This window comes from Bombina bombina, chromosome 5, assembly GCF_027579735.1.
Source record: "Bombina bombina isolate aBomBom1 chromosome 5, aBomBom1.pri, whole genome shotgun sequence".
Taxonomy (NCBI): domain Eukaryota; kingdom Metazoa; phylum Chordata; class Amphibia; order Anura; family Bombinatoridae; genus Bombina; species Bombina bombina.
The window spans coordinates 190687869-190701324 of record NC_069503.1 but is presented as its reverse complement, the minus strand read 5'-3'; the positions used below and the strand labels follow the sequence as shown (position 1 = coordinate 190701324).

The 13456-nt window shown below is 36.7% G+C and overlaps 2 protein-coding genes across 9 annotated transcripts in view; one reads left to right on the top strand and one right to left on the bottom strand.

Moving 5' to 3' along the window:
* RBM33 (RNA binding motif protein 33) overlaps window positions 1-11280 on the bottom strand; it is a 559965-nt gene extending 548685 nt beyond the window's left edge. For all 8 annotated transcript variants that reach the window (XR_008402508.1, XR_008402509.1, XM_053713813.1 and 5 more), the window contains exons 1-2: window positions 11064-11280; window positions 2049-2124 (exon numbers count right to left, since the gene is read on the bottom strand). Coding sequence is in view for 6 of the 8 variants with exons in the window: in XM_053713813.1 (XP_053569788.1) it covers window positions 2049-2124; window positions 11064-11082 (95 nt within the window). In the remaining 2 variants the exon portion in view is untranslated. The remainder of the gene's footprint in view (window positions 1-2048; window positions 2125-11063) is intronic.
* Window positions 11281-11329: 49 nt separating this feature from the next.
* CNPY1 (canopy FGF signaling regulator 1) overlaps window positions 11330-13456 on the top strand; it is a 563239-nt gene continuing 561112 nt past the window's right edge. The window contains exon 1 of the mRNA XM_053713812.1: window positions 11330-11422. The gene's annotated coding sequence lies outside the window, so the exon portion shown is untranslated. The remainder of the gene's footprint in view (window positions 11423-13456) is intronic.

Genomic DNA, 13456 nt, shown 5'->3' with positions numbered 1-13456 from the left:
TTGTTGCAGAAATAGCAATGCACATGGGTCAGCCAATCACACGAGACATCTATGTGCAGCCACCAAGCAGCAGCTACTGAGCCTATCTAGATATGCTTTTCAGGAAAGAATATCAAGAGAATTGAGCAAATTAGACAATAGAAGTAAATTAGAAAGTTGTTTAAAATTGTATTCTCTATCTGAATCATGAAAGAAAAAAATGTGGGTTTAATGTCCCTTTAATTCTCGTTAAGGCAGTAAAGTATTACTTTTAACATTAAAAATAAAATTTGTGTAGTGTATAGGCTTTTACTGTGCCTCTCAGACAGACAACTAAAATTGTCATTTTTTTTGTTTGTTTTTTTTTAAACTTTTATTCCCACATCAAAACTAGCAGTAAGAAGTGCCATTTCTATACAAATAACAGCACTGACCAGATATGATACATTAAAGAGACAATATATCACATTCTGTTTAACCTTAAAAGTAGGAAATAAGTTTCTTACAGACTTTTTTGCTTTATGGAGTCTATTTTAAATGTATTTTCCTCTACATATTTCTGGGAACAAGCACCCATATGCTAAATACTTAGGGGCCAATTTATCATATTGTGAGCGGACAGGATACGATGTAGCGTACCATGTCCGCCGCACATCGATAAATGCCAACAGCACACGCTGTCGTCATTTCTCATTGCACAAGCAGTTCTGGTAAACTGCTTGTGCAATGATGCCCCCTGAAGATTTGCAGCCAATCTGACACTAGCAGGGGGTGTCAATCAACCCGATCGTATTCAATCGGGTTGATTTCTGTCCGCTGCCTCAGAGCAGGCGGACAAGTTATGGAGCAGCGGTCTTTAGACCGCTGCTTCATAACTTCTATTTCCGGCAAGCCTAAAGGCTCGTGCGGAAACAGGGGCATCAAGCTCCATTCGGAGCTTGATACTTCGGCCCCTATGTGTTATGCATACAAGAATCAATTGTGCTAAAAGCAGCTAGACGCTCGCACACTGAGAAGAAATAAAGTAAAACGCTGAATAGCTATTATCCAATAAAGAGCCAAAAAGAAATCAAATAATATCCAAAAAGGCTGGATTATCGATAAATAATTTTACTATATAAACATCATGAATATAAAAGATAAAATACAAGTGTTTACAAATACAGTGGTGGACCAAGTACATATAATAAATGTTAAAAGATGAACCTTCAATCTTAGATTTCTTAAAGCAAAAGTCCAAGTATTCCCAGACCTATTAGGTATTATATTGTGAATACAATGAAGTAATATGTTTCGTGCAGTCTGATTGAATCCTTATTTGCTTAAAGTTCCAATTCCCACACCAGGATTAACATGGCTTCCAAAAAGGCTCCCCTGGACCTGATGTTTAAAAGTTAATATGGGTTAGTTTTGAGGCACTCGTTTTAACATACACCTCTCTACGTTTTCTTCTTTTACACACAATTTACTTACCCCGCTTTATCCCTTCAGTGGGATCTCTATTTCAGCGGTGTGAAAGTGGACTTGACTGTCAGTTGTGCTGGACTAGCGTTCGTGCCGAGTCTACTCTTCGTTTCCGGGTTGTGTTACGTCACCAGACCATGTGATCCTTCCTACCAACTTGTATTGATGTTTATTATAGTAACATTATTTATTGATAATCCAGCTTTTTTGTATATTTGATTTCTTTTTGGCTCTTTATTGGATATAGCTATTCAGCTTTTTACTTTATTTCTTCACAGTGTGAGTGTCTAGCTGCTTTTAACGCAATTGATTCTTGTATGCATTTTATGTTTTGAGTAGATTTTCAGAGAGCTACACACTCTTTTGCCTGCCACGCTTTATTACCTCTTACTCATAAATTTCGTTTAAAGTTAAATACCTAGTGTCATCCCATGCCAAAGCATGCTGTAAGCAAGGAAGTAGTCAGGGATGTCAGGCATTGTGTTATTTCTAGGCAAGCACTAGCTGACAAACATTAACAGCTTTATTAAATCTGAATTTAGTCTTCATGTGGCAATTTAAACCAAGCACAGAACAAATACATGATGTGTACACATAAAAACTACCTGTCCCAGTCATCTTCAGTTCTTCTTCTCCGAGACCGTTCAGCGCCAGGCTTATCTAACTGATCAAATTCTTCATCTAGGGGGAAAAACACTAGGTCAAACAAATCACATCAGAATCCTAAATATATTCAAAACCACTGAAAAGTCTAAAACAAAATCATAATTAACTGCCACTTGCATTGTAAGCTTAGAACATTGCATATGTCCCCTTGAATATCTACATAGCATAAAGCAGAAACTAAGCACTCCATCGTATAAGATTTGCAATGAAAATAATTTATTTAAAAAGGGAGTGTACTGTAATATAACATTGAATTAGCTGGTTTTGGTCACTGAACCCATCACCCATTATTATCAAGGACATGCCCCTTTTCAAAGGGAAGAGCCTGCAGAAAGAGCAGACCGACACATGAGAATTATTTTACTACACAAAGGCCACTAGTTAGGCCAGGGGTAGACTAATCTGTTTCAAATTTAGACATACTTTTAGGATTCAGACAATGGTATTTGTAAATAGATATATGGAGAATAAGCCTAAAAGTTAGGAGCCAGGAGCAAAGTTCTCGAGCCCTTTGTTAAACATTAAAACATTAATTATGTGTAGGGGGGCTCAATAAGCAAAAATCAGCTATTTAAGATACAAAAATCTCTCACCCACAGGGAGGTTGATTAGCGCTGCTGTTTACATAGCTTTTCTAAAGAGAATGTGGTAATATTCATATTTCTGATTAAAGTGGCGTTTTTAAAAGTCAAAAGCAGATAATTAAAATAAAAAATAAAGGTAAATGTTTTTTTTAATGTCCTGTTGCATTAAATTCATCAGTGAAAACATTTAAAGGTGAAAAACTTTAGAGTACAATGTCCCTTTAAAGTCATTTTATACCGCTATGTTTTTAGCAAAATTTACAAGGTTTTGCAATTCAAGAGCAGTCACCCAAATTAAAAAGCCAAACAGAATCTATTTCCCTAGTATCCTTTACTGTGAACAATTAGGGACAGATATAAATCAACTTGAGTCAGAGCTAGCAAATCACTGGATTACAATTTGCAGTGTCAGATATTAGATAATAGAAGTACATTGGACATTGTTTGAAATTGCCTGATCTATATGAATCACAAAAGTTTAATTTTACTTTACTGCCCCTTTATAACTGCCAACTCTTCAGTCTTACAATACATAAAAGCTAAAATATTGAAACACCTATTGCCAGAACTGCAGCAAGTGGAATGGATAAAACACAAATTTGCAAACAAAGTTAAACACTGAGATGGTTAATATAAAAAAGTTCTCTCATATATACAGTATCTTCACATTTTTGTAAATATTTTATTTTATATTTTTATGTGACAACACTGAAGAAATTACACTTTGATACAATGTAAAGTAATGAGTGTACAGCCTGTATAACAGTGTAAATTTGCTGTCCCCTCAAAATAACCCAACACACAGCCATTAATGTCTAAATTCTTGGCAAAAAAGTGAGTACACCTCTAAGTGGAAATGTCCAAATTGGGCCCAATTAGCCATTTTCCCTCCACGGTGTCATGTGACTCATTAGTGTTACAAGGTTTCAGGTGTGAATGGGGAGCAGGTGTGTTAAATTTGGTGTTATCGCTCTCACACTGGTCATTGGAAGTTCAACATGGCACCTCATGGCAAAGAACTCTCTGAGGATCTGAAAAAAAAAAATTGTTGCTCAACATAAAGATGGCCTAGGCTATAAGAAGATTGCCAAGACTCTGAAACTGAGCTGCAGCACGGTGGGCAAGACCATACAGCGGTTTCACAGGACAGGTTGCACTCAGAACAGGCCTCGCCATGGACGACCAAAGAAGTTGAGTGCATGTGTTCAGCGTCATATCCAGAGGTTGTCTTTGGGAAATAGACGTATGAGTGCTGCCAGCATTGCTGCAGAGGTTGAAGGGGTGGGGGTCAGCCTGTCAGTGCTCAGACCATACGCCACACACTGCATCAAATTGGTCTGCATGGCTGTCATCCCAGAAGGAAGTCTCTTCTAAAGATGATGCACAAGAAAGCCCGCAAATAGTTTGCTGAAGACAAGCAGACTAAGCACATGGATTACTAGAACCATGTCCTGTGGTCCAATGAGACCAAGATAAACTTATTTGGTTCAGATGGTGTTAAGTGTGTGTGGCAGCAACCAGGTGAGGAGTACAAAGACAAGTGTGTCTTGCCTACAGTCAAGCATGGTGGGAGTGTCATGGTCTGTGCCTGCATGAGTGCTGCCGGCACTGGGGAGCTACAGTTCATTGAGGGAACCATGAATGCCAACATGTACTGAGTCTGTGACATACTGAAGCAGAGCATGATCCCCTCCCTTCGGAGATTGGGCCACAGGGCAGTATTCCAACATGATAAAGACCCCAAACACACCTCCAAGACGACCACTGCCTTGCTAAAGAAACGGAGGGTAAAGGTGATGGACTGGCCAAGCATGTCTCCAGACCTAAACCCTATTGAGCATCTGTGGAGCATCCTCAAAACGGAAGGTGGGGGAGCGCAAGTTCTCTAACATCCACCAGCTCTGTGGAGGAGTGGAAGAGGACTCCAGTGGCAGCCTGTGAAGCTCTGGTGAACTCCATACCCAAGAGGGTTAAGGCCGTGCTGGAAAATAAGGGTGGCCACACAAAATATTGACACTTGGGGCCCAATTTGGACATTTCCACTTAGGGATGTACTCACTTTTGTTGCCAACAGTTTAGACATTAATGGCTGTGTGTTGAGTTATTTTGAGGGGACAGCAAATGTACACTGTTATACAGGCTGTGCAATCACTACTTTACATTGTAGCAAAGTGTCATTAATTCAGTGTTGTCACATGAAAAGATATAATAAAATATTAAAAAAATGTGAGGGGTGTACTCACTTTTGTGAGCTACTGTATGTTAGAAATAGAAGTGCAGAACACTTATATTCCACACAGCCATTAGCTGCACACTCAAGTGATTTATTTATAACCGTCCCTAATTGGCCACAGCAGAGAAGATAACCTAAGTTACAACATGGCAGCTGCCATTGTTTAATAGATACTAAAACTTTACACTTATTTTTTCAATATTTAAATTGATTTTAAAATGTAATGAATTAAAGCCAAATATCCAAAAATAATTTTAAAAACATGGGTACTTTAATTCATTAAACTTTACAAAGACGCTTATTTATAAAAACATTTACCATTTTCTTATGGTAAACATACCACTGATCCTCCGCCTGCATCTCCTCCTGTATGGAGCAGATTGATGACAAATCCGGCTCTCTCTAATCGTCGCATGCCTCTTTTGGAGTCCAGCTCAAGGGGCACGCAACAAATAGGGGAAGACGGATTTGTCATCTATCTGCTCAATACAGAAGAAGATGCAGGTAGAGGATAGGCATTAAGTTTACCATAACGAAATGTTAAGTATTTAAAAAAAGAAGCATCTTTGTAAAGTTTAATGACAAAGTGCCCCTGTTTTTAAGATTATTTTCAGATACTGGGCTTTAAATCATTACACTTTACAATCACTTTAAACAGCTAGTGAAACTTTAAAAAATACATCTACATTTTATTCTCAGACTAATCTTTTCTTTGAATGCATCATTTTATCTAGCATTTATTTATTTTGTGTTTAATGTCCCTTTAAAATCACTGGATGCTTATACAATTCTATGTCTATAAGGAATATCAGTAATTTTAAAAAGGACAACTAATTGATATCACAAGGTTCCCATGACCACAAAGTGCCTTGTTAAGGGTCTTGTGATACAATCGCACAAACCAATCAAACCTATGCCCTAGAGATTTTACACTGATGGCAGGCCTGCTTTAGACTTGATTGATCCAGAATGCATGGTACGCAATTTCAAAGAAGTTCCATTGGGAAAACTGGCCAGAGATATTAAAATCCTGTGAACAAGAGATAAAGCGGAGCCTTTTAGAACTAAAAAGGGTTGTTTAACAAGAGTTCGATTGAGTTGTTTTAGACAGTCCCTGCATGGGTGTCTACTGAATAGATATCAATATAGCAGAAAATGAACACCTGCTGAAGAGTCATATCAATGGCATAATAGAAATGTCTTCATTCATAGGGTTAATTAACCCATTGGCTGCCAGAATACCATAACATGAAATTAGTTAAATAATATAGTTCCTACAAATACTGGCCAAAGCATTAATTTTGTAAAGCTCATTTTATAATATATATATATATATATATATATATATATATATATATATATATATATATATATATATATATATATATAAATGAGCTTTACAAAATTAATGCTTTGGCCAGTATTTATTGTATTCGCAGGAACTATATTATTTAACTAATTTCATGTTATGGTATTCTGGCAGCCAATGGGTTAATTAACCCTATGAATGAAGACATTTCTATTATGCCATTGATATGACTCTTCAGCAGGTGTTCATTTTCTGCTATATTGATATCTATTCAGTAGACACCCATGCCTTATTCCAAACACACATAATGAAAACAAACTGTTGCATAGCCACATTATACCGTATGTCATAAAATCAACCAATGAGTAAGGTCAACAAATTTATATGAAAACTAAAAAGAAGCATGAGTTTTTAAAAAAATTATTAAATACAGTAAATCTGCATAACTGACAAATGCAATCATATATACTTTGACATTTTCCAGAAAAGAAAAAAATTTCTCATTTTGAAATTCAAAGTTAAAGGAATAGTCTAGTCAAAATTAAACTTTCATGATTCCGATAGAGCATGCAATTTTAAAGTGAAGGTCAATTTTGATTAAAGTGAATGTAAATTCTGATGCTTAAAGTGTCAGTAAACCTAAAAAATAATGTTATGTAATTCTGCACATAGTGCAGAATTATATAACATTATTTTAGTGCTATTGTTATAAAACCTTTTTTTCCCTTAGAATTTTTTAAAAATATGCCGGTTTTACAGACCCGCGCTCTGCTGAGCGGGTCTTTTTTTTTTACTCAGCGCATCGGGCCAGCTGTATAGTCACAGCCCGGCCTGACCACGCCATAACATTAAGGACAGCTCGCTCCTGCTGTCAGATGTTATGGCGCGGTCGGGCCGGGCTGTGACTATACAGCTGGCCCGATGCGCTGAGTAAAAAAAAAAGACCCGCTCAGCAGAGCGCGGGTCTGTAAAACCGGCATATTTTTTAAAAAATTCTAAGGGAAAAAAAGGTTTTATAACAATAGCACTAAAATAATGTTATATAATTCTGCACTATTTGCAGAATTATATAACATTATTTTTTAGGTTTACTGTCCCTTTAAGTGCCTGGTTTTTAAAAATTCGATTAAAAACAGGGGCACTTTAATTCATCAAAATTTACATTTCACTCCTGTTGAGAAAAAACACTTACCTTTTAATCTTGACAGCAGCTCCAGCTTCCTCCACCCGTCGCAAAGCCTCTTCCTGGATCTAAAATGAGGAATCCGGCTTCCTCCAATCACGGTGTTGAATCAGATACTGATTCCCCCGGGGGGGGGGAAGCCGTGATTGGAGGATGACCTATCCATCATTTCTGACATCAGAAATGGCTTGCGACGACCGGAGGAAGCTGGAGCTGCTGTCAAGTGTAAAAGGTACGTTTCACAACATGAGTGAAATGTAAATTTTGATGAATTAAAGTGCCCCTGTTTTTAATCAAATTTTTAAAAACCGGGCACTTTAGCATCAAATTTGACATTCACTTTAATTAGTGCCCAGTTTTTAATAATCCTATTAAAAACAACTTTAATTCATCAAAATTGACATTTCACTCTTTTTCTTCAAAAACGTACCTTTTCATTCTGGAAGCCGCTCCAGCGATTCCCACGGCCGTCGGAAGCCTCTGCAGACGTCAGAAATGACAAATCCGGCCTCATTCAATCACGGCTTCCCCCCGGGGGAATCTTGGCCTGATGCAACGCCGTGATTGGAGGAAGCCGGATTCATCATTTTGGACCCGCGAAGACAGCTTGAGACGGGCGGAGGAAGTGCTGGAGCAGCTGAAAGTAATAAAAGGTAAGTTTTTGAAGAAAACAGTGAAATGTCAATTTTGATTAATTAAAGTGCCCTTGTTTTTAATAGGATTATTAAACACTGGGCACTAATTCATCAAAATTGACCTTCACTTTAAGCAACTTTCTAATTTACTCCTATTAATTTTGCTTTGTTCTCTTGGTATTTTTATTTGAAAAAGCTACAATGTAAGCTTACGACCCAGCCAATTTTTGGTACAGCACCTGGGTAGCACTTTCTAATTGGTGTCTAATTGTAGCAAAGAATCAGCTAGCGCCACCCAGGTCTGAACCAAAAATGGCCTGGCTCCTAAGGTTATATTCAAATAAAGATAGCAAGAGAATGAAGAAACATTGATAATAGGAGTAAATTAAAAAGTTGCTTAAAGGGACACTGAACCCAATTTTTTTCTTTCGTGATTCAGATAGAGCATGCAATTTTAAGCAACTTGGTTTCTAATTTACTCCTATTATCAAATGTTCTTCATTCTCTTGGTATCTTTATTTAAAATGCAAGAATGTAAGTTTAGATGCCGGCCCATTTTTGGTGAACAACCTAGGTTGTTCTTGATGATTGGTGGATAAATTCACCCTCCAATAAAAAAAAAAGTGCTGTCCACAGGTCTGAACCAAAAAAAAGAAGCTAAGACGCCTTTTTTAAATAAAGATAGCAAGAGAAAGAAGAAAAATTGATAATAGGAGAAAATTAGAAAAAGTTGCTTCAAATTGCATGCTCTATCCGAATCACAAAAGAAAAAAAATTTGGGTTCAGTGTCCCTTTAAAAGTGCATGTTATATCTGAATCATGAAAGTTTAATTTTGACAAGACAGTTCCTTTAATTCCATTTTCCCTCTCCCTGTATCATATGACAGCCATCAGCCAATCACAAAACACATATATGTAACTATGGACAGCGCTGTGGAAATGTGCTGGCGCCTTATAAGAAAGGAAGTTTAATTTTGACTTAAAGGGACACTCAATCTAATTATTCAGATAGAGCATGCCATTTTAAACAACTTTCCAATTTACTTCCATTAAAAAAATGTGCACAGTATTTTTATATTTAAACTTTTTGAGTCACCAGGTCCTACTGAGTATGTGCAAGAATAAGTGTGTATGCATTTGTGAATGGCTGTCACATGGTACGTGTATGCATTTGTGAATGGCTGATGGCTGTCACATGGTACGTGTATGCATTTGTGATTCTCTCATGGCTGTCACATGGTACAGGGGGAGTGGAAAAAGAAAAAAAAAAATCTACTACTCATTTGAAATTCAGACTAAGTGCTATTGCATTGTCTTGTTATCTTGCATTTGTTGATTATGCAAATCAACTGTGTTGACTGGTCCTTTAAGTGTCTGTTTATGGAGCCAATCACATATACTAAAAGTCAAGGAATTGGCAATAAATGTCAAAATCTTTTTGTCCAGCCCTGCACTAAAACAATTTTTAATAACTGTTGCACATGAATTACATATGACTAAGGTGCATATCATTGAATTAATCGTATGTAATGATATAACACATTGTTCTATAAGCACTTTCAGCAGCTGTATGAATATAAACTATGGTTAGATGGATTTTGTTAAACTAGTTACTACACCTTTATTACACACATTTCATAGAGTTAGATCTGATTTGAATAAAAATATTTGTGCCCTGTCAATATTGGTATCACATACAGTACAGGTGCCCCGCTGTAAAGTGAAACAAGGAAGTTTTAGCTTTCTTTTCACTTGCCAGTGTGTTTAAAAACATATTAACAAATATTAGGGGTGCAATAGTATGTTTAGTTTAACACTAGCACAGCATTCAATTAGTATTCAATAAATACTGTACATGTAAAATAGTGACAAATACTGTAGTAAAATTTGACAGACTATAACACCGAGACACAGATTGCACTGTAATGCTGTAAACATGGTGAACTAAGCATAATAAAACGGTGCCTGTCACTTTTCTTGCAATCTCACGAAGATTACAGCACTGTTTCAAAATCCTTGGAGGTTGAACTTCAGCTCCACAAAGCGCTATATTAGCGAAGCGCTGTAAAGTGAGGTATACCTGTATATTCAAAGCATTTTCTGCTCAATCTAAGTAAGATTATTTTAAATGTGTTATAATAGTTTTTGAAACATAGATGTCCCTGTTCTGAATAAGCCAACTTTTGTTGGCGTTGTCTGATGAAGCGCACTGAGCATGTGCGAAACGCGTCAGTTCCGTAGCTTCTAAGCCTTGCACACTGGTTTTGTGCCCACACCACCAAGCTTGAATAAATTCACTTCTTTCAAGATTCCTGCATCTCCTTGTTGTTCTTCTTGTATTTATATAGATATATCCCCAAAATGTCACTGTTGTGATAGATGTACTTTGCAGACACCGCTATTTTGTAGTGAGAGTGCACAACATTGAAGGGCATATATATATATATATATATATATATATATATATATATATACACATACACACATTCATTAATATTCTTCTCTATTGATTTATATAATCTCAATCTCTCTCATTCATATTCTTATCTATATATTTAATATTATCTCTCTCTCTCTCTATATATATAAAATATCTTAGACAAAAGGAACATTGAGTACAAAACACAGTATTAGATATGGACAGATCTATCCTAACTACAGATTTCAGACTTTCTTAGATTTGCGAACAGACTGGTTAGTTTATAGCAATAGCACTGGAATAATGTACATCACGATCTATTATAACGTACTTAGTAGCATATTGCTATAATATAATCATATTATGTATATTTTTTTCATGAACATGACATTTCAGCAGTAGTCTATACAAGATTATGTCACTGTTTATTAATACACGGGATTGTAGTTTTTGTTTACACTTTGATGGAAGCTAAATGATCACTCTGTGTAGCCAATAACAATATATATAATTACAGTAAATGATGCCGATGTGTAGCTATGCGTCCCTAAGGCCTACAAACCAGCTACGCACAAATGCATCATCTAATACCTCCTAACATTGCGGACATGCTGCTTGCTGCTCCACAGCTTCACTTTCCGGGCATCGACGTAATCTTAATACAAATATAGCAGGGAAATAAACAATTCCTTCCCGATCCAATCGGGGTCCTCCCTCCGGTGTGCGGGGTTCAGCAAACAGGTAAACTACACGGAGGGGGGGGAGGGCGAAGAAAAACAAATCACAACATGGCCGCTGTCTGCAGAGCTCCGGGGCCTCGGTGCATTGTGGGAAACTGGGAGGAGTCAGGGAGCGCAGTCAGCTGATGCGCGGACCTGGCTCTGTGCATCGGGAACACGCTCTAGGAAGTTGGAACTGAATGCACGCGCGTCACCCCTGACAGACACTGAGTAAGTGGGAAGCGGAAGATGCCGATTTTGTTTCCCTTTTGATAACTATTGAAAGTGAGGGTTTCATTTTGAAAGTCATCATTACAGTTGTTTGGATTGTATCTGTTGACTGCACAACTAATTATGTGAACGACTACTAAATATAATGATAAATAGCATCATGTAGAAGCAGGTTAGCACCTATAACAGCTAAATGGAAACTTTGTGTTCACTGTTTCTGAGAGTGGCAACAATTTAGTGTGTGCTTTTTATTTTAGTTTTTCAGTTTGGTACGTACCATGTACAAAATTAACACGTGGAAATTTAGAAATAAAAATTGAAGCAAACAAAGTTCATAACTATGTAAGGACAGATAATGATTATAAAAAGATAACGTTAAAGCCTATAAGCATTTAAAACTTGCAAGAAGTTAGTATGTGTGTTAGTAAATATATATATATATATATATATATATATATATATATATATATATATATATATATATATATAATGCATATGCCAGGGCAGCAAGTAAATGGGCGTAAAAAATGCTATTTTGGCATACTGAGAGAAATACAGTGCCATTCACTAATATTGGCACCCTTAGTAAATATGAGGAAAAAAAAGGTTGTGAAAAATTGTCTTTATTGTTTAACCTTTTGGTCTTTTGTTCAACTCTCGTGGATATCAAACAATGTTGTTCCGATGTAGACAATATGACCCTGTCATGAAAGGGTTAAATATGTGTGGCACAATTATTGGCACTCCTATGAATTCATATGAGAAAAATATATTTATATTCCCATTGATATTTAGTAGTACACATGTGAGACTAGGAACAGGAAACTGTTCAACCATGACTTCCTGTTTCACAGGGGTATAAATATGAGGTAACACATAGGCCAAATTCCCTTAGTCATTCATCACAATGTGTAAGACCAAGGAATATAGCTAAGATGTGCGGCAAAAGCTTTGTTGAGCTTCACAAAATGGGAAGTGGCTATAAGAAAATAGCAAAAGCATTTTTATATGCCTATTTCCACCATCAGGGCAATAATTAAAAAGTTAAAGTCAACTGGAAATATTATGAATCAACCTGGAAGAGAATGTGTGTCTATATTGTCTCAACGCACTGTGAAGAGGATGGTTTGAATGGCCAAAATATTTCCAAGGATTACAGCTGGAGAATTGAAGAAGTTAGTTGCATCTTTGGCTCAGAAAGTCTCTAAAACCTACAATCCTACATCACCACAAGTTGTTTGGAAGGGTTTCAAGAAAAAAGCATCTACTCTCATCCAAAACAAACTCAAGCATCTTCAGTTTACCAGACACAACTGGAACATCAAATGGGATCTGGTTCTATGGTCAATGAAACCAAAATAGAGATTTTTGGCAATAAACACCAGAGGTGGGTTTGGCACACACAGACAGGTAGCCATTTGGAAAAGTACCTCATGCCCACTGTTAAATATGGTGGTGGTTCTTTAATGCTTTGGGGCTGTTTCTGCCTGAGTACCTGGACATTTTGTTCGGATACATGCATCATGGACTCTATCAAATATCAACAGATATTAAATGAATACCTGACTGCCTCTGCCAGAAAGCTTAAAATGGGCCATAGCTGGATCTTCCAGCAGGACAATGATCAAAATCAACATAAAAATGGTTTAATGACCACAAAATCAAGGTCCTGCCATGGCCATCCCAGTCCCCTGACTTGAACCACATAGAAAACCTGATGATTTGACTAAAAGAGTACCAATAATTGTGCCCCACACACATGCGCGCACACACACACACATACACACACATACACACACATATATATATATATATATATATATATATGTATAAAATAAAGATATATATATATATATATGTATAAAATAAAGATTTTTTTTTTTTTGTATAAACCTGTGTTGTGTTTGCAATTGTTTGATATCCATGAGAGCAGAGTATTTTTGTGTATTTGTTTTAACAAAGGGTTAAACAATATTTGCTCATATTTACTAAGGGTGCCAATATTAGCGAATGGCACTTTAAAATAGACCCCCC